This window comes from Rhinolophus sinicus, linkage group LG07 (assembly GCF_036562045.2).
Source record: "Rhinolophus sinicus isolate RSC01 linkage group LG07, ASM3656204v1, whole genome shotgun sequence".
Classification (NCBI taxonomy): domain Eukaryota; kingdom Metazoa; phylum Chordata; class Mammalia; order Chiroptera; family Rhinolophidae; genus Rhinolophus; species Rhinolophus sinicus.
The window spans coordinates 123,780,342-123,801,528 of NC_133757.1; the positions used below are offsets into that span (position 1 = coordinate 123,780,342).

General features: G+C 37.6%; 1 protein-coding gene across 7 annotated transcripts in view; it reads right to left on the reverse strand.

Annotated features, from left to right (window-relative positions):
* BLTP1 (bridge-like lipid transfer protein family member 1) overlaps positions 1–21,187 on the reverse strand; it is a 158,667-nt gene that overhangs the window by 23,511 nt on the left and 113,969 nt on the right. For 3 of the 7 annotated variants that reach the window (XM_019741408.2, XM_019741409.2, XM_019741407.2), the window contains 15 exons: positions 19,627–19,838; positions 18,382–18,580; positions 15,066–15,125; positions 13,070–13,296; positions 12,150–12,350; positions 11,834–11,964; positions 10,503–10,626; positions 8,577–8,686; positions 7,817–7,907; positions 7,241–7,303; positions 4,859–5,112; positions 4,076–4,291; positions 2,708–2,888; positions 1,972–2,173; positions 143–304 (listed from right to left, as the gene is read on the reverse strand). In XM_019741408.2, coding sequence (XP_019596967.2) covers positions 143–304; positions 1,972–2,173; positions 2,708–2,888; positions 4,076–4,291; positions 4,859–5,112; positions 7,241–7,303; positions 7,817–7,907; positions 8,577–8,686; positions 10,503–10,626; positions 11,834–11,964; positions 12,150–12,350; positions 13,070–13,296; positions 15,066–15,125; positions 18,382–18,580; positions 19,627–19,838 — 2,433 coding nt within the window. The remainder of the gene's footprint in view (positions 1–142; positions 305–1,971; positions 2,174–2,707; positions 2,889–4,075; positions 4,292–4,858; positions 5,113–7,240; positions 7,304–7,816; positions 7,908–8,576; positions 8,687–10,502; positions 10,627–11,833; positions 11,965–12,149; positions 12,351–13,069; positions 13,297–15,065; positions 15,126–18,381; positions 18,581–19,626; positions 19,839–21,187) is intronic. The other 4 variants (XM_019741411.2, XM_019741412.2, XM_019741410.2 and 1 more) reach the window with 4 other exon arrangements.

The window sequence follows — 21,187 nt, forward strand, 5'->3', positions numbered from 1 at the left end:
TGTTCTTTTTCAGGTTTATGATTCTTTTATATTATCATTGAATCTATTATGGAATAACATATAATACCTTACGAACTCCTTCTAAGAACTAGGGTCCCAAAATTTTGTGATGGGAAAGCAAATCTACAAGGAAGATACTCACTTGTATAATTCCTTTCAATTGGTGTAATTGGGATAGTTTCCAAAGCCTTTTCCAGAAAGTCTAACAGGCAGGGACTAATAACCATTTCTTCTGGCAATGACTGAAGTGCTACCCAGGCATATAACTTGGCTGTTTTCACTCCTCCACTTCCTTTTCCTTTGGCTAGAACAATGAAAAATGTGAGGAGAATTTAACAAATAGTTCCCATAAAACATAGGATCATTTTGTGAGAAATTAGAATTATATGACAGTTTAATCAGGTGAAGCACCTTATACTTGAAACCATACGAGAGTGTAATAAAAATGGCAGGTTGATAGAAATGGCGTATCAGTTAGAATACAAAGACGACTAACGATGTATATATAACACAACAGTTATTCCTACTTGCTCTAGCTCACAAAGTTTGGCTCAGTTTTTCAAGTTGATACTTTGCTAAGTTTCTCGTTAGCATTATTTTGTGTACTTAAGAAGATACAGAGAACTCTGACAAACAATATTTTGTGACAAGCGAGGAAAAATGTCACTGTTTTCAGGCTTTCCTATGTCCTTGCTGTTCTTAGCTCGTACATATGGCATGAACGCTTCCCTACGTGGGCTGCTATCTCACTCATATTCCACATCAGACTTGGCTAACTTTGGCTTAGGTTTCCAACTCCAACATATATTAATTTTGTAAACCTAGGACGGAAACTCAACGTCCATGAACCTTAACTTTCCTCATTTATAAAATGGGGATAATTCCTGTCCTGCACTTAACAGACGTAGATGTGCCTTGACAATTGAAAACTGATATAAAAAAGTTAGGCATTGTTATCAGGATTACTGGCTATTTTAAAAGATTTATATATCAAGTTCCATCTCCCAAATGAAACCTTTTCAAATAATTCCTGTCCAGTCTGATACTCCCTTTTTTGGGAAATTGTATATGTAAGGTAGTGCTCATGTGGTGCAGTAGCCAGATTCCAAAGTAGCTTCCAATGGCCCTTTCCTCCTGGTAGTCACGCCTCGCGTAGCTCCCTCCCACACGGAGCAGGCCTCAGCTGTATGGTCACTAAGATACTGTGGGCCTGAGTGCTGGTATGTGACTTCCGAGGCTGAGCCAGGAAAGACATCGCGGCTTCAGCCATGTTCTCTTTTGGATCACTTCTTCTAAGGGAAGTCAGCTGCCCTGTCACAAGAACGTTCAAGCAGCCCAGGGTGGGGCCTGAAGCATCCGCTGGCAGCTGTGTGGTGTGGACAGGACTTGCTGGGAGCAGATGTTCCAGACCCAGTTGAGCATTCGGATGACAGCAGCCCTAGTCAACAGTTCGTCTGCAACTTCACAAGCGAGTGTGAGGTTAGATTCACCCAGCTAAACTGCTCCTAAAACTCTGATCCACAGAAACTGTTTGAGGTTATATGCCACCAAGTTTGGGATGATTTGTTATGCAATGATAATTGATAAATGTGGTCAAAACCACTGTACTCTGTCTTGTATAAGTTTGATGTGTAAGTTTTTGTATAAGTTTCCATCTAAATCACAAGCTCCAAAATTGGGACTACATAAAACTTTTTCTAAATATACATAGATCTAAAAATATTAAATAAATATTTAGTATATTAAGTTGATTTTAGCAATGGATATTCAAAGGTAATTATCAACTCGAAAATGAGCCAAAAATAGTTGGCCCAGATTCCCATATATGAACTTTGTACAGTCAGTATTGCATCTATGTCCTTTTTTCTTAAACATGTGAATTTGAAAGAAAGTCTCACTAGAGCAAGTAGGTGATGAGCAAAAATTAAGTTATGAAAAACATGAAAAATAGAGTAGAGTTTCCTTAAATACCTGAGGGGATAGGTGGGGGTTGGGGAGGAAGTAAGGTGTTAGTCTTGCTCTGGACAGTGCAGGGCAAAGGAGGAGAAGGAGGACACGCGGCACTGTCTTTCATACCATACAGCTTGGACTCTTTCGAGAGGGTTCTGGGCAAGGAGGATCCTCTGGAGGCATTCGGTGATTCGGTCTTTAGCGTCTTGGAATTGTAATGCAACTGGATTGAAGGAAATAAACTTTCACAATTAAAAGCATGCAGAGGAGGAAAACCAAGAAGTGTAGAAAAATGTGGCAGAAAAACACTGGTCAGGAGTCAGAAGACCCAGTTCCAGTTTGTACAAGTCAGCTTTGTGATCCTAGCAAGTTTCTTAGCTTTTTTCATTTTTAAAATTCAAAGCGTGTCCCAACTAATATTTAAAATTCTTTCTAGCTTAACATTCTAGGATTTGTTAATTCTAGAATCTAAAAAAATAGTTTAATGAAGTTGCACCAGGCAAGGTGTGGCAAATTTGTTATGAATATGAATGTATGAAAAATAAATAACTTATTTCTGCCAAAATTTCATGGAAAAAGCTGTGTAAAAGAAGTGGCGACCTTCAATTTGCTGTTCTTATGTTCAAAATATGGCGATGTTAGAGAAAAATGTTGGAAAGTCTCATTTTAACATACTGGAGAAGGAAGAACAGTCATGATAGAAAATAAACAATAACACTAATAATCTAATCCCGTACCCTAGACATTTAGGTTTTACCTTTACATCAACTCCAGGAATGTAAAATACCGTTGTCTCTAAGTCACTAGGCTTTGTCTGGAGAGATGATGGCACTTTCTTGCCACTCATTAAATGGGTAGTAGAAGCATAATTAGTTTGAAACTTCTTCTTTTTTGAAGGAGAATCTTGATCTAAACTCCTGGAACTTCTATCGTAACTCCTATAAATAGAAAAATGTTGTACCTTTTTAAAAAAAGGACATTTATTTCTTTCCTTTTGTTTAAATTCAAACTGCTATTTATACAGTAAATAAAATGTGGTTCTTCATTAATTGAAGTTGAAAAGCTAAAGCTTCTCAGTGTCTCCAGCTCAACTGGCTTACGCCTCGCATGGAGGACGTTTCTGTTGTATGTTGTTGCATAATTCACAGTGCAGTTACCTTTATTCTTTGCTGAGGTCACAATTGTTTCACATGCATATATAGTAGGTTGAAGCAAATGAGATTGCTGAATTCATTATGATTTATTAGGGTTCAATAAAAAACAAACAGTCATCTTTTTATCATCACTACCACATTTGTAAGAATTTAACTGTTTAAAGTGCCTTTTTATCTTCTCATTTTATAAAAGCCTCCTCTGACAAATAGGCCATTTAAAAATCTTTTATTACAGAAAACTTCCAACACTTGAATAGAAAGAATGGCATAATGAACCCCCATGGGTCCATCCCCACCTTCAAAGACTGCCAGCATCCCGCACTCCTTGTTTCATCTGTGTTTCCATCCCCTCCCCACCCACCCACCCACCCACCCAGTTAGCTCTGTTTCCTTAGAATTCTTTTTCAGATTAGGAAAGAAAAGCAAAACAAAAATCTGAAGAAAAAAATAACCTAACGTTAAACCTGTGTATAGCACCATTTATTTAATGATGGAGACAATGGCAAGCTGCAGTGACATGCTGGACAGCGTCCCAGAATACTGAGGCCTCTGGTGCAGCTGATTCCCAGTTGTTCTTGTTTCTTTATGGAGCCATCAAAACTCCCAATAACCAAGATATATCTGAGTACGGCACTGTTCTTTCAAGTAGAAGTGTGTACAATACAAGGCAGAGACTAATTGAGAAATTCATACTTGTTTAAAGGAGAATTCTAGACATACAACTATTTTAGTCAACACATTTTCTAGACTCTAAATCAGACATCCATTGCTAGTCACCAGAAAGAAATATATACTTGTTTAAAGAAATAATAAGTTATGCAAATAACCACTCAACCATTACGACTATGATTAAATCTTCTCTTTAAATCTGCATCTTGGGATGTAAGGGGGAGAGTTTATTGTAATTCCGTGACTTATAAATAGTATTTCTAACAAATGAAATTACATGTGCCCTTTTCTGATCAATTTACCTTCTCAAGCTTATATCATCATGTTCTTGTAGGAGGGTAGTTGGGTGGAGCACACATTTTCCACTATCAATTTCAACCCGTATGTCAAGTTCAAAGTCGATATTTCTCTCTGTAGCTGTGCCACTAAGACTTCGGTTAACCGGTGCTGTCGGCCAGCGTTCTGTGAACAGCTGATGAACAGCAGCAAAGCCTGTTGCTTTTTTACGAGAAGTATGTCTACAGAAAGAACAACTGGTCATTACATTGTAATAAAACAAGGGAGCATTTTTAACAAACTATTTTCCAACATGGCACGTGTGAGCAACAGTCTGTAAATAAATTTTACTATTTTATAAATTCACACATATACTCAACTAGCTCACGCTAACTGAAGTTTTTCCTAAGTGTAACGGAGTCACATTTCATTCAGCTGCTCTGTACCGAGAGCTGTGATGTCCCAGGCAGCGTTCTGGGGGCCGAGTACACAGGACCCACTGACTGCTGTGACGGAGGCTGATGGCAGTGTATGCAGCACATTCTACAATTTGGGAGATTTCATTTCTGCACATGGAATTTTGCAAATTTTACAAATCTTCCCAGATTTTATTAAGATACAGAAGAACAGGAAAAGAAAAAAATAATGCCATACAGAGCCAAATTACATTAGTAAGCCATTAGTCTCACTCTGGCTACCCACATTAAGATTTTCTTTCTGTGAAAATCAGCAGTTATATACAAAGCTTTAAGCTCAGTTCTAGACTCTGCAATCCTACGTAAGGATCTTCAAACAAAAAGGCTACTCACGAAGGTTTCCTGTAAATATAAAACCTTTCCCTCTCGTGGTCTTCATCCTTTTCGTCCTTCTCGGAGTCCTCACTGGTAGAAGACAAACTGTCCTCCCGGCGGCCCTCTTCAGGTTGGAAAGCGACGCCGGGTGGAAAGGCTCCTGGAGTTCTGGGAGAACTGAACACGGAGTACGGCCCTTCGCTAGGTGATGAGTAATGCGGCGGACCTTCAACGGTTACCGACAAAAGGTCCAGTTCCGTCTCCTCTGGAAACTGGATGTCAAAAGAGCAAATAGGAATCAGGTTCCAATTATGAATCTCTTCTCAATTAAAAGAAGAGCAAACATATGTTTAAACATTTAAAAATTCTCTCAGAGTTGAATTTCCTCACTCTGAACTGAAAGAAAGGTCAGATTAAGAACATAGGAAATGGCACACCAAGGAAGGAAGCAGGTCAAACCACAGAAAGCCACACCGCCGACATTCTATGCATTAGAGTGAAATTTGACTTTATATAAGCAGGTATCATATTAATTTGCACATACTGTAATTATTTCAAGCACAAATTAAACATGCTCTGGAGACAAAGGATACAATGTGATTCACCATCAAATCCGAAGGCCAGAGAGCAGTTAGTGATGGAAGAGCATGCAGATGTCTGTACAGAATGACACGTGCTTGTAGGGGACTTTTGTGGACATGTCTTTTAAAAGTGAGTCCCTAACGGGTTGAAGAAAGCAAATAGTTTTATAATCCAACATATCACTCAATGGAGCTTCTGATACTGTGTATTAAGGTGAATAGTTTGTATAAACACCATGTCACTAACTGAGGACTGCACCTGGAGGCTACTGTACTTAAGGATGTAAAAGAAACAACAAAATTTCCTATGACCTATTTTCAATTCCCAATTCTGAGAGTTGCTTGAATATCCTTTGACAATGTGATAAGCCTTTGTAAAGCGTAATGTGCAAGGTGACACAACTTATTGATGCTACAATTAGGTAGTGAGTGAAATTCTAATTTCCTAGTTCAAAATTTCAAACATTTGCAGAATTCAGCGTTGCTTCAATTTTTATAATATACATGCTATTTAGTAAATAAGTAAACCAGACTTTATCAGAACATCTTCAATTTTTAAAACTGTGGTAAGAGTTCATGTAGATAGGTATCCCTTTGTTTTATATTTATTCTATATTTAACAATGCCTTAATGATCTATTTTGTAATTTGTGATTTTTATATACTATTTTTATAAAGTGTATGCTGCTATTTAAAAATAGGACCAAGAAGTGTAGAAAAATGTGGCAGAAAAACACTGGTCAATCAATTCAAATATTAATGCATTTAAAAATTACTTAATCATCTCCCAATATAGACACACACACACACATATATATATACACATACATATATATATATTGAATCATTAGTCTGTATACCTGAAATTAAGATAATATTATATGTCAATTATATCAATTTTTTAAATGTTGGACATGAGAAAAAAAAGAATCAACTTAATTAGTACAATCCATTCAATTTACTGTAAATGATTTATTTCCAAGTTTACTTTTAGATAAAAAAGGACATGTTTATCAAACTCACTATATTATAATCTAATAGTTCGAAAACAAAATTCAGTGCAACTAAATTCAGTGGAACTATAGGATATATACTGAGACTCTAGGTTAGGGAGAAGGGAAACAAAATATATGTGGACTAAGTACCAGTTTTTAAACGGAACTTGCCAGAAAATTTCCGGACAAAGGTTTATATAACTGGTATGTAGATACATTTTTAAAATTCAGTTTTACTTGTATGACTTTTATTTAGGGAAAATATTTGGCTCATAAAAACGTTAATTCACTTTATAAATGACTGTTGCACATTTTCCACACTGTTTTGAACACGACAATAATTTTTTAAGTGGATTGTTTTTATACAATTTTTTATACCAGTGACTCGTAAGAAATAACACTCAATGGCTGATTTGTTGTTGTGAGCTAGGTTTGATTTTAGTTCAAACTAGTTAACTAATTTCTTTTTTTAAGAAAAGATTATTCATTTTGTAGTTGAATGTGGGGAAAAGAGATTCATTTAGGGATATGCTAATAACTGTAATAAAGTCCATTTTCTGGTTTACGATTTGGTTGAGTTAATTTGGTAAGCTGACTTAGTCTTTCAATGTTGGACATTAAATACTTAATATTAAACTAGAAAGAAGTGTAGAACTAAAATATGTTTATGCAAGAGCTTATGTAGCTCAAACAATCTTAACTCTTTATGTAAAATATTTTTGAGGTCTGAGTTTAGTATGAAACGAGAGGAAGACATTTTGAAAGTAGATTTTCAAGGTGGTTAATTAGTTTTAAAGCAGAATTTGTGTTGTTCTTAATAAGTACCTGAAAATACCCTTCCCCAGGACAGCTGGATTGTGGTGTGCTTCCCCATACTGTTTTTTTCAACTTAATTAAAATAATAAAAAAAAATTATAAATACTTATAAAAACAAAACAATGGTTTAAAAGTACATAAATATACAAAAAACAAAACAAATATTTTTAGTATTCTATAAAATTAGAATACAACTTTGAAGCTGACCTTCTTGCTTCTGGTTTTTGTTATTATCTCTACACATTCTACATTAAAGTATACAAGCAATAAAATATGTATAAACCTTCCACATTTACATTTGTGTATAAGGCCTAATTTAATGGGGATTCACAATCGAAAGAAAAATTATTCAACAAAACATTTCTACGTAAAGAGCAAGCAGCTGGGTTTTTATTCTACACATGAAACACTAACCCGCGGGCAGTGCCCTGCTGCTACTTGGTAACAAACAGACATCAACCATCACAGTCCAAACTTTCACTGTACGTAGGAGTTAGTTTTTTGAAATGGTATAGCTATTATAATTCTGGAATTACTAAATATTATTTAGCACTGTGTATCTCTAATAAATAATCACTCTCTTACTGTATCTTGGATATTGAAAGTTACTCTGGGCCCAGGGGATGCTGCATCCACACGGATTTCCGGGAGCTCCTCAGTTTCTCCTACTCGAGAACTGTAAGTAACATATGAAGTTATAAAACATTAACATTCTTGTTTGAAAAAACCCCTGGACTTTACAAAAGTCTGATTCATGACATTAATGTTCTATTTCTAAATATTTACCTTACCCAAGGGTTGAACTTTTGGTATCCTATTTCTTAACCGTTGGTATCCCATTAAAAAAATATATTCAATGTTTTGAGTAACAAAAAATTTCCTAAAACTAAGCCATATAAAAAAGAATTTATAATTTTTACTTTATAGTGATCTATTAGTAACACAGTATTATTCTTCAATAGTATGTAAAATTTCCCATTTTTTCATATGCTAAATATGTGTATAATCGTGCGTTTTCTAAAATGACTAACTTAGAGCTACAGCTACTAACATGCACACTTTCATTTCTTTGGAGAGTCTAGAAGTTTACACAAAAACTTGTCTAAATAGCAATGTACTTCATGACTAAAAAGCACACAATGATTGTGGTATAAATGTGATGGAGGAATTCTTCAAATAAACTTCTTAGTGTGACAGCATCCACTGTTACAGGTATTTGACTAATAAGGTCCGTATTTGCTATCATCATTTTATAATTTCCCCAAGTAGAGCACAATAAATAAGTGGTGGGCTTTGGTAAAGGAGTCAGACATTATTACTTGACTCATTGGTTGGGATATATTACCTTGCCCTTTCCATTCGCTTAAGAGGTGGTCTTCCAGAGGCAGAAATGGTTTTCGACCGGTTGTAACTTGGTTTGTAACCCAAACCCCACTTATCCTTTAGGGAAGCAGCCTAACGAAACGGGAGAGAAAAAGGGTGATTTAAGGCAGTTGTTTACTGTTGTAATATCTGATTTCAGATAAAATATTCTACTACAAACATGTTAGCTCATTTCCCCCAGGTCAATAGCAAGTTACTTTAAACGTCACTTAATCCAGGCAGATCAAAGGAGTGCATGAATCAACTACTCTTTAATCCTCATGTCAATGAGGAGAGCTGTACAATGGAAATGCGAGCCACCAGCTAGCCTGAGAGAAGAGAAAAAAGATTGAGGGGGGTGAGGGGGATAGAAACAAGAGGAAAAGAAAGGAAATGATTAGAACCGAAAGCAAAGAGGAAGGAAATGAGAATTACAAGAAAAGAGGAAAAGAAGTAGGGGGGAGTGACCCTCAATCATCTCAAGTACCCCCCAGGGGCACCCCTGCAACAGAACTCTTCACCACAGGAAAGGAAGTGGTGATCTGAACTCTCTCCTGTCTCCAGATCCCGCTTCTGCAAAGGTGACTACCTGCAACAAGGGCTCAAACACAGTGAAGACGTACAATGCAGGACCGAACGGCAATGGAGGGGACGCTCCAAAGGACACCAATGCTAAGAACCCAGGTGTAGCTTCACTGATTTCCCTAATCCGCTCTACCTAGCTTTATTCTCAGCAGTCAGTTACCAAGTATGAACTACCTTATAGACAGTATGCGATCAATATCTTAATTACAATGTATGATCATGAGGTACGTAGCTGCAAAAATTTTAAATACAGAATTATGCATTATAGATCACTATCCATTTATTAGTATCAGAAGCCAGGGATAACTCAAATTGGATTTTAACGGTAATTTAAATAATTTAGAACAGTATTCAAACTAGGTTGTCTGGGACTTTGGGGCGATCAAGGAAAGAAAGTTCAAGCCAATAAACACTGGATCCCTGTACGCTTCCCCCCTTCCTCTGACCCAGCAGCTCTGATTGAATCTGTTTCTATGTATTGGGGTGCCAACCAAAATCCTTATTCTAGTAAAAAATGGAGGACTCTGCTGATTATTAAAAAGAAGGTTAAGAACCCATTTATCTTTTTTTAAGAAAATAGCTTTTCTACTAATAAGACCACCCTGACCCAAAGCAACCTATCTCCATTTGAGTAAGTTTTAGAATTATTTTCTCCTATGTGATTATGGTATATCTGCATATTTATTTCAATTGTTCAACCACTGGACTCAACCCCAGAAAAATGTGGTAGCAGTGGGGGTCAGAGAGAAAGAAGTTCTCCTTTCAGAGACTCAAACTCTAGTAAGGGCGACTAGACCCGCAAATAGTAAAGATAAGAATGAGGTACTGAGAACACACAGTGGCTGAGGGGTAACAATTGAGGGGATGGGATGGGGGAAGAGAGGACATCTCAAAAGACTTCACATTTCAGTTAGAGACTAAAAGGAAAGTCTGACTGCATGAAAGGCAGATAAAACACGGTGGCTAAGGGCATAGACTGCAGGGTCCTACTGTTTGGAATTGACTCTTGGTTCCATTGGGACTACTGGCTGTATAACCTTGGTCACATTACTTGACCTCTGTTTCTCAGTTTCCTCATCTTTAAAATGGGGAAAATAATACAAGCTACCCCACAGGGGTCTTGTAAGGAGCTCATGGGTTATTGAAAGTCAAGCGCTTTAAACAGTGCCTGGTATATAGCAGATACGAGATGCACAAACCAGGTGGTATTATCACCAGCAATGGAGGAAATAAGGGAACAAACATAAGTATCATCATAAAGTTTCATGAAATAAAAAATAAAAATAGTCAACTTTAATAAAATTCTTCGTAAATGTTGACTCACTCGCATACTGGACCTCCGTAATTTTTTCCGAACATCTCTTCGAATGTCATTCACAGCAACAGACTCTAACTGTTGGTAACGTTGTATTTCTTGATTTATGGTTCCTTCACTTGCACCTAATTTTCTGGATGCAAAACAGATATGGCAATTAATGTAAAAAGGTAACAAAGTAAGACTGATTTTTACTTGCTCTTTTTTAACTGTTGCATTTTTCAGAATATCCAAGATTATGTGAGGACAAGCCAAAACCCTCCACTGCAAACTGTTAAAAAGCTCGCTCTTATGTTTTAGGAAATGGTTCTTACCCATTTTTGCATCAAGAGTCCCTTTGACAAGCTCATGAAAGCTACGGACCCATTCTGCAGAAGAATATCTGTATATAAAATTCTACATATAACTTAAGCTTCAACTAAGGTTTTAGAGGAGGAAATACATTTTGTTTCAAGTCATTTTTTCCCCCGAGAACAAAACTCAAACTGTAATGTAAGTAAACAGGAAAATGTGAATCACCATATCATAATTCATTTACAGGTAAGTTTTTAGGTAGTACCTTTCATTGTACAGAATGCATATATTTGTGTAAAGTTCTTGAACACAAAAAACCCCCACAGGTACAGAGGTATATGAAGATTAGAAAAGATGAGGCATGATGATCACCTTTTGAGTGATTTTTTTAAAAACAAAAATTTCAAAGTTTGGCCAGAAGAGCAGTTAATCTTATAGAGAAAATTATCACTTAGTTCTATATCCAGCAGGCAACAGATAAAGAAAAATAAATTTCTACCATCTACTTCCCCTCCTGACTCACCCAATGCCCCCTGCAGTCCTGCAGGACCGCTAATACAGGCAGGCAAAACAAAGCAAGCACTTTGAACTCAGGCACACACAAGTACAAATTCTAATTCTTTAACTCCTCCTAGCCAGTTTTCGCAACTATAAAGTCTGGATAATGCCATCTAACCTCACAGAAATATTATGGAGATTCGACTGAGATAACATGTCAAATGAACAATAGATCCTTAATAAATGCTGAATCTGTTTGCCCTCTTAAAAATGTGAATTCCAGAAATACTGTGAGCAAAAGACTAATACACACATTTGCATACTCACGTGAAGATGTATGTAAGCATACATACACATGTAGGGATACACATATGTGATATATCGTCAGTCATAAACCGCTCAAAAATGGGGACTTGTGATAATGCACTAGACAGGACCTCAGGGAAATTCCCAAACTTCTCTGGACCTCGGTCATGTCACTGATAAACTACTTAAAGCCCTGTGATTCTATTATTAGGGAATACTGTAGAAAGAATCCTGCTGCATACTTGAGATCATCGATGACCTTGGCCTGTTCATTCAGCTCTCTGATATCCACTATACGCTTCACCGTTTTTCTTCCTCTCAGTTCTCCTGGCTGGCTGCAAGACGCTCCTTGTCTCCGATACTCGACAGCTTCCTGAAAAATCCAAGCATGCCTGTCAGTACTGCCCTCGGGTCACACAGCAAATCTACACGATCACAAACACAACACTTGAATCAAAGGGGAGCATGCAAAAATCAAAGCCATCTATTCAAGTACGGTGATTGGAGTCCAGTGATTCGAATCCCTTCGTTTTCATAAGGAATCTAGTTGCTACCTACGTTTCCCCATGAGTGGGCTCTGCATACTTTCAAATGGGACTGGCTAGACTGAGGGGAGACCCCCATCTCTGGATCGCACAGATACTCTGCAGGAACAGAATAGCGCTGATGTGGGGGCGTCAGGCCTAGCAGGTGATTTACAAGTCGCTGCCCAAAGGTGAGCTTGTGGCCATCTCCACTTACTGAACTTCCATCTGAACTCTAAATATAAACAGTGACAGTAAGTTTCAAAAGAACGTCTTTCGAAGATTGAAACTATTTCATGACACAACAGTAAAAACGTATTTTTAAAAATGTGTAATAGCAGAATGAAAGCAGAGAGTAGCTATCAAGTAATCTACAAAATGTCCACTATAAATGGAAATACATATTTTTAAAATGTATACTGCATTCTGTGTGCGTGCACTTTGCTTTTGAGTTTCACTTTGTAACATCTTTAGAGGTAACTTACAAGCGATAAAATTCACCCATTTAAAATGTGCAATCCAGTGTTCTTTACGACATTCACACAGCTGCGCAACCAGCACCGCAATCGGGTCCGAACATTCTTCATCAGCCCCCACACAAAACCTGACAACTCAGCAGTCGGCCCCATCCCCACCCTGACCGCCCGACTCGCGGCCCTAGGCGAGCACTGCTCTACTTTCTGCCCCCACAGATGTGCCTGTACTTTTCATGTTAGCACGTTACCTGTAGGTCAGGGCACAGGTTGGTTGACAGCCATTAAGAAACAAGGGACACCATTAAAAGACAGAATTATGAAATTAAAAACAATATTAGGAAACATAGACACAGGAACCACCACTCCCTACCTTCCTCCCTAGTGAGCAACTACAGCATAATAAATACCACTGGGTTAGTGATACCCGTGTCTCAGGGTAAAAGCCAGTCAGGAAATGTCCAACAGTGAGAGGACTTACAGTGTGGACGGTGGGAGACATAGTGTCCACCTCGTCCTCATCCGACAGGTCACCTATGTTCACGGAATTCAGGTCAGCGATGTCGTCCACATCCTCCTCTCCTGTCAGCGTGGTCAGGGTGTTGCCCAGAGCATTGAGTCTTTTGCCGATGTTTGGGTCCATGTGGACATCGATCCCACACATCTTCCACAACACATTGAGCGTCCAGGTGCCAGCACTACTGCTTTCTGTTGAAATGCAGAAGTGGCATTTCGGGTCAGTCTGGAGTGTAGATATTTAAGTACTTCTACGTTTAAGGAATAAAATGGATGATGGCCCTGCCCTGTGGCATACATAACCCATGTCTCTCACAGCTACGGCTGTCAGGACCTGGGACCATGGAACTGATTTTCCGACTGCTTCCTCTGTGCAGCACCCTTTCTCCTACGTATGAACTAGTGGAGTCGCTCCTCCCCCACCCCAAGCTAATCTCCCTTCCCATGGCGACAGCAGGGATTGCCATGACCCTTGCTCACCAACAAGAATTAATTAGGTAATGAGTCTGGGTGAGGGTCAACATTGGAAAAGTAAGAATCCTTCCCCAGACTTGAGAGGAGACTGGTCCTTCTCTAGCGATGGGGCAGTCGGCTCCTGAGCTGTTGGCAGCCACGTTTGCCACCATGTGTCAGGGGGAGGTGAGCAGAGAGACTCCATGACGCTCCCCGAGGAGAAAGACAAGAGCTGGAGAGAGACTTGCTGACAGCGGGACTTGTTCAGGAGTTCCTGAGGGCCCCTCAACTGACCCAGTTCCTTCTCGTCACTGAGACAGCCATTCCCAAGTTTCACTGTGGTCTGATAATGAATGTCCTTTTAGTAAGTTCCCCCTTTCGGTTAAGTGACTTGGAAGGGCTTGTTATCACTTCTAAAAAAGAGTCCTGACAAAAATTTTGATGTGACCATACTCCCAACCCGTATGTTTACCTCGGTTATCAAGTTCCTGCTACCTTTACAGCAGGGAATTTCCTAACCTTGTGGGTCCCCCGTCAGTGGGGACGTCACCCTTGCGGCTGTGTGGGACAATTTACTCAGGATAAGTACTGAGGCTGGGCTTGGGGAGGATGAGAGGGAACAGCCGGGAGAGAAAGGCAATCTACGAACCTTAACCTGCTTCTACCCTTCTCAACATTTTAAGAGCCCTTAAAGAAATATCTCCCTTTAGCTTCTGCTCATTTTATACCAAGCGAGACAACAAAAATGTATACTGTGCTATTTGATTACTTCTATAGTAGTCACCTAACTGGTTTTCTAGGGTTTTCCCCTCTCTAATCCTTGAAAGTGTCCCTTTGATACTGTCACCATCTACTTTCTTGCTCAAAAAAATTCAATGGCTTTCCTACTGTCTACCAACTCAAATTCAAACTTCTCATTGTGGGGTTTAAGATTTTCTTCCCATCTTATTTCTCACATAACTTTGTTCCAACCAATTTGGACAACTCTAATTAGACATTCTTTTTTGCCGTCATGACTGATACCTCCCAGTTTTTGCTTAAGAAACAATTTTATCCATCTTTCAAGTCTCCTTTTAAATGCTCGTTCTTCCATAAAGCTTTCTCTGATCCTAGTATCCTTCCAAATTTGGAAATTTTCTCTCCTGCCTGTAATTTTCAAAAGCAACTGGAGCTTTATGTTTATTGTATTCACCATGTATTACAGTTTAATTATGCTGCAGAGTCTTGACTACAATTATTACAATTTAAATTTACATAGTAGAAAGTATATCTTATTCATGTTTGTCTTCCCCAAACACTTTACAGTGTATCTTATACATAGGTGTCTAATAACTGTTAAATAAATAAAAATGTTAATAATATCACAAAATGTTTTTAAAATTTTGTGAACACCACAATAAGTTCAGTTAAAAGATCCCCTCACTATTGATATAACAGAAAAAACTACATATGTAAAGGCGAATTCTACCTGACATATGGAGCAAAAGCGATACCAAATGCGAACCTACCAGCAGATGCTTGGCCTGTAGTCCTGGAACACACTTCATAGGTGCCATCTGGAACTACACCTGCACGGAAAGCACCCCAAAAACAGTTTTCAATAGAATTATGCTTGTGATTAAATATTATATGACAGTATCTCACCCAAAGATTATTATCTAAATAGAAATAGGATCACTCACTTCTCTAGGTTTCAGATTCTAATCTGCAGTACGGAAGGGCTGCCGTAGATGACTTACAACATCTATTTCAGATCTCACAGTATTTTATTCTATGATTTTAAGAATTCACCCGCAGTTTTATCTTCACATTCTGCATGTGATTTCTTCATCTGAGTCACAACACCTGCCTGACTCCGAAACGTTAGTTCCTGGATGCTATAACAATTTACGCCATCATGAATAAATGGCACTTTGAGAATGGAAATGGTTTAAATGACAACTAAGAACCACCACATTAGATCACAGATATAATTCATCAGCCTTGTACTTTCCTTTGACAAGGAACATCTTATGAAAAAAAAATGACTGGCTGCCATGATGTCAATCTCATAAGGTCCTAGACCTACCCCCAGACATTCTGACTTTAACTTTGAAACATTTACTACCATTTAGCTTTAATCTGAATGTCAGCTTCAAAAAGAGACGTTAATTAAATCAACAATTTTAAACAGTAAAGGACATACCATCCTTGAAACAACGTTTAAACAAAGTAAAGTCTAAAGACAGAATTAAGACTCTTTCGCAGTAATCCTTAATGGAAATCAAATTTCAATCTAAATCTGACAGTACATACATCTTAAATGTGTACATACATCTTAAATGAAATGTCCTTTTGCAATTCACTCTGTATCTTAATTGGTCTTTCCGAATGTTACCTGAATGTTACCTGAATCTGAGTTGTAGAAAAACTACATCTTATTTTGGGAGAAAGGGTATATTTGTTAAGTGACAATTTCTATTATGTGGTTTTCTTTTAAAGATAGTGCCAATGACTTTACAATCTAAATTGTATTTTTGAACCATATAGTAGCTGTGCCTCACATACAATTATAAATAAGAAAGAACTAGTCATGGCTATAATTCAGAGCAAAAGAAACCTAGACTACCCTTGCAAATCTAAGAATGCTAGAATGAAAAGAAAACCCTTTGAAATTTGAGTTAACATAATTGAGGCCAAGCGAAAAGAAGAACTAGTAAATAAAAAAAGGGTAAAAAACTTTTGGGATATCCAACCCCAAGAAGTGTCAAAGAATTGTTTTTTAAATTAGGTTTTAAAAATAATTATGTAAATTCATAGTCTATAGAGCCATGATGAGTTAATAAGGAAAATTAAGATTTTCAGGAGCAGATCCAAACCCTAAAAGTGAGGAGAAGGAAACCAGCTAAATAGGCTCTTCCCCGGGGTACCGTGGTCCGTGCATCAGACACAATGCTGGGTTGGACCAACCACTACTCTGAATCCAGGGTGGTAATTCCCCGCTCTCATGACTGAATGCGACCCAGGTGTTAACAGAGAGCTTGGAGTTTTTCAAACTTCTTACGTCATTTTGGCTTACGTCATTTCTCTAAATACAAGTTCATGAAAAAGGTTTAATCTTTGCTATTTACTTACATGGCTCTTTGAACTCTTCTTACAGATTGGCTGTTCTAATTTTTACGGCATTATCACCAAAAAAACATTATCACCTAGAGAGGAAATTTGACTGGGCCATCTTATTCTAGGGCATGATTTTACAATGATCAGTAAAAAAATCATAAGGCTTAGTCCTACTGTTCCCTATTTCTCTGCCTTATACTCTTCTTTTTCAAAAATATTAAATGTTTGTTATATCCAAGTATATTTACTACTAATAAAAGTGACTAGTGAAAGTAAACTAACTTGCCCATTTTAAAATTTGGAATTGTAATTATATCGATGAAACAACTACTCCACTCACGCCATGCCTCGCTCCCGAGACACCAAACGACAAGCATGTTACAAAATCAAGTCATTTAATTCCCTCTAAAACCCAAAATAAATTATGACTATCACAATTATCAGCATGTCACTGTCCTACTTTATTGGGATAATATACACCAAGTTATTGTTTCTATTTTTTGTTATGATTTTGATTTTTGAGTCAGAGGCATATATCTTATGCATTTTCCCTTTAAGGAAATGGTAGGTATACTTTCCTCCAAATATACCCTAACATTTTAATGACTATAATGGTTGCAAAGATGTGATCTTAATAAAAATCAGGTTTAAATTTATTTTGTTTTAAGAAAGAAAAACGAAAGACAGTTATAATGACTTTAAAATATATATATAACAACTATATAAAATGATTATTTGTAAAGATTTCTGATGAGAGCTATTTTTAGTCTTTTGGATATTAGGTATGAATACTGTGATACCAAGTTTTCTTAGTAACCTGAAGTATTTCAAAGAAACCCTAGTATTTTACCTATGAATTATCTAAATGCAAAGCATCCAAAACCAAGAATTTCACCTATAATTTTATCTAAGTTTTAGTCAACATTGAATGCCAAAACTTCAATTTTTGATATAAAAATAATGGAAAGTTTTCCCTTTCCACAAAGAAAATCCAGAACTGGAAAGAAGACTGTCTTCCAGTAACGAGGGGGAAAAACTGCATCAACAGTGGCTTACCATCTTCTGAAAAGTAATCAAGTTTTAATTTTGGCTTACAAGCTTGGCTGAGGAATTTTAGTTCACAACCATTCATTCGTCAAATATAATTTTTCTTCATTAAGATTAACGATAATATTGAAATGAATAAACATAATCCCCTATACTTCAAAACAGCATATAAACACAGCTCAGTTATTCCCAACCTTGAAAATTATGGAATCAGAGGGATTCATACAAGTTAAACTCTTATCCTACAAACTTGGACATGTGGATTTATTCATGTCAGTGTCAATTAAAGCTGGCTTCTTGCTCCTGGTCATCGAAAACTATTCTGTGTCACATGATGAACTGGACCTTACACATTTATCACTTTCCTTTAAGATCCCCACAGAACAAAGATGCTTTATCTGGTCGTGTGTGAATCAATTATAGTAAAACTCAGGGAGTAATCAAACCTTTAAATGTTATACCATCAAAGGAATGGCTAGTTGGTTTACTTACCAACGCTACTGAAAGCTGCAGTTTTTCACAAATATGTTCTGGTATCTTTAAACAGCTCTTATTTCACAAAGTCCAATAACATTCCTATATCTCAACATCCTTTACTTTTACAAATGAGGGCATTGGGTTGTTTTTGTTTTCAATTTTTAAAAATTCTACACCTCATACAGAAAATAAGACACTCACAGGCATTCATCACCAGATCCCCACGGATTTCTGGCTTCCAGTCATCCCATGACGTCTCAAAGCCATCAGCAAAACGGATACAGAAGTTTTTGAAATGCCCTTTGCTAACCAGAGACTCTGAGGAGCAAGCAGTGATGAGGGTACTTTCAATGGTCAATACTAAGGCGGAGCCAGTGTCAAGGTCACCAGTGTGATTAGACTGCAAAATACATTAAGAAGAAATAAGACAAAAGGTGACAATTTTAAAAATTAGGATTCATAGGAACAAAAATCCAAAAAGGGTCAAGCCCAGAAAGCTTCATTAAAAAGCAGCTTAGAAAGACATCTACTTTTAAAAATTAGATCGCTCAAGTGAAATGCATTTGCCATGCATTTCCTTTTTTCACTAAACTTGCAAAAGGCTAATTATCTACTTTTCTCTCTCACGCTGCTATTTCAGCTGTGGGAGCATTGTCATCGTGACAACCACCCTCGGTGTGTGCAGCCTTCCTGAGCGCTGTTCATCAGGTCCTTAAAAAAGGACCATTCAACTCCCGACACACAAACATACCACGTGTTGTCCATCCGCAAGCCAGAGTTTTTCTTAACACTGTCTTCCAAACAAAATGCTAAACGCTAACTGCTTACAGACTATTTAAGGTAAATTATAACAGTAAAATACAGGCCTCAGTATTTGTTATAACTGCAACTTCTTGGCCTGACAGGTGTCCACAGCTTTCTCTCTCGCATGCACATGTGTGTGCAAACATGTGTTCCTGAGAATTGGTCCCAAACGAAGAGAAAGTTCTTGCTTTATTCAGTCATACACATAACTTGCAAGTTTCATTACCATTCAGTATTAAAAGCATTTTGAAATTCTCTATTTTAAACGTGGTTTTAAACATTATTGAATAGCATTCTTACATGTTCTTTTGTTTCTATTTTATTAACAAGTGTATGCCAAAGACTTCTTTGCTAAAAAACAAGAACAATAAAAAGATTCTGAAAACGAAGCTGCTTATTTGTCAAGGTAAACATCAAGTTATCAGATGGGTGTCAATCTCATCACTATTCTGAAAGTCTCAAGAGATTCGCATTTAATCTTTGAAGATGAAAAGTGGTCGAACGAGCTCAATCTTACGTGCTGTTTACCAAACTCAAGTTATAAACCATTCTGAAAAACATGCTGTTATATTCTAGCTGCACAGAAATGGTTAGTAGAAATGCCTGGGTCTTGAACTTGCACTAGGGTTTCAGTTTTCGTACCTGTACAGTATTTGTGATGGGCAGGCAAATGCCCAGATCATTCACAGTGAGCTGCAGGAAGAGTGTCCCAAAGGCCTGGGCGGATGTCTGCTGGATACCGGGCAGCATATCTACCACTTCCTTTGTAGCCATATGAATATCCTTATGTAAAGCCATCCGTTGTTCATTCCAATTGTCATAAGCAGCCTTGTAATTCAGCCAAAACAGCACAGCTTTTGATAATTAAGGCAGGGCAGAAAAAAAAATTTCAATCAAAACCATAAAGCTATATGGCAAGTAAACTTCAACAGATACAAATTCCCACTGATCTATAAAAATTACTCCCAGAAAATTGTAGCATTAGAATTAGAAAGGATCTAAAGGCATATAGTCAACGAGATAAATGAAAAAAAGCAGAAAGCCGACAATCATGTGCAAAAGGAAGAAGAAAATCCAGGTCCATTCATTCATTTAACAAATTGTTTGTGAAATGCCTAGCATATGCTGGGTGGTGGGATGGAATAATGAACGAAAACAGAATTGGTCCCTGACCTTGCAGAGCTTACTGTTTCAGTGTTAAAAATTCGTGGAGGAGAAGTACGTAATACTAGGAAAGGTACATAACACATTAAAAAGATGAGATTTAGAGAGATCTCCAAGCATTGGAGTTTGTAACAAGAATGAAATCTTAAGCAAAACCTTCATGTAGTGCTCGGTATAGAAGAAGGAGCCTCAAGAGGAGATAAAGATGGAAGGGCCAGAGAAGTAGCAGGAAAAACAAGTGTATGTCACAGTCACAAGAGTAGAAGGTACTTTAAGGAGTTGTTGAAAGCTGATGAGAGGTTGATAAGATGAGAAACGAAGAAACATGCACTGGATTTAGCAAACTGTTACCAACAACGACAAAGGGCAGTTTCCCACCAACCTGATCACACTGGCAGCCAAAGCCTGCTGCCCATTGAAATCTTAAAGGGCTTCCTAATTGGTTCTTCATTACTTCTAAGACACAATTCCAAAGTATTTACCCAAACCACATTAAGCAGACCCTCTCTATCTGCTCAGCCTTATTTCCCAATATTTTCTTTTATGAAAGCTATTGCTATCTTTTCTTAAGCCTCTGTGCTCATACATATTCTTTCATACTCTCTGTCGTTTGGTAAATATTTATTTAGTGCTTATGATATATTCTAGGGACTGCTCTAGGCCTTCAGATACAAACACAGTTTTTCTTTCCTTGTCTCCCTGGTGAACTAACTGCAAGTGAAATCTGGAGAATTAGTTTCTCCTCTAAGCAGCACAGGTAAATGCGGATTCCGAGATCGCAGAACACAGATCGCTAACTCCACTCTTCCCACCAGACTGAGTTCTAGGAGGGCAGGTAACTGTTTCCCATATTCAGATTCCACGTCTAGACAGCACACAATAAATGTTTATAGAGTAAGTGAATAAAGACAATGCCAAGTAAGTGGGTACATTAGTTATCCAAACCAAAAACTTGGCATTACAATCCACATAGAAAGCAAGTAACTTTAAAAAGAAACTTTTGGGATGCTCACGTTTCAGGTGTCAGGGACAGCCTGCC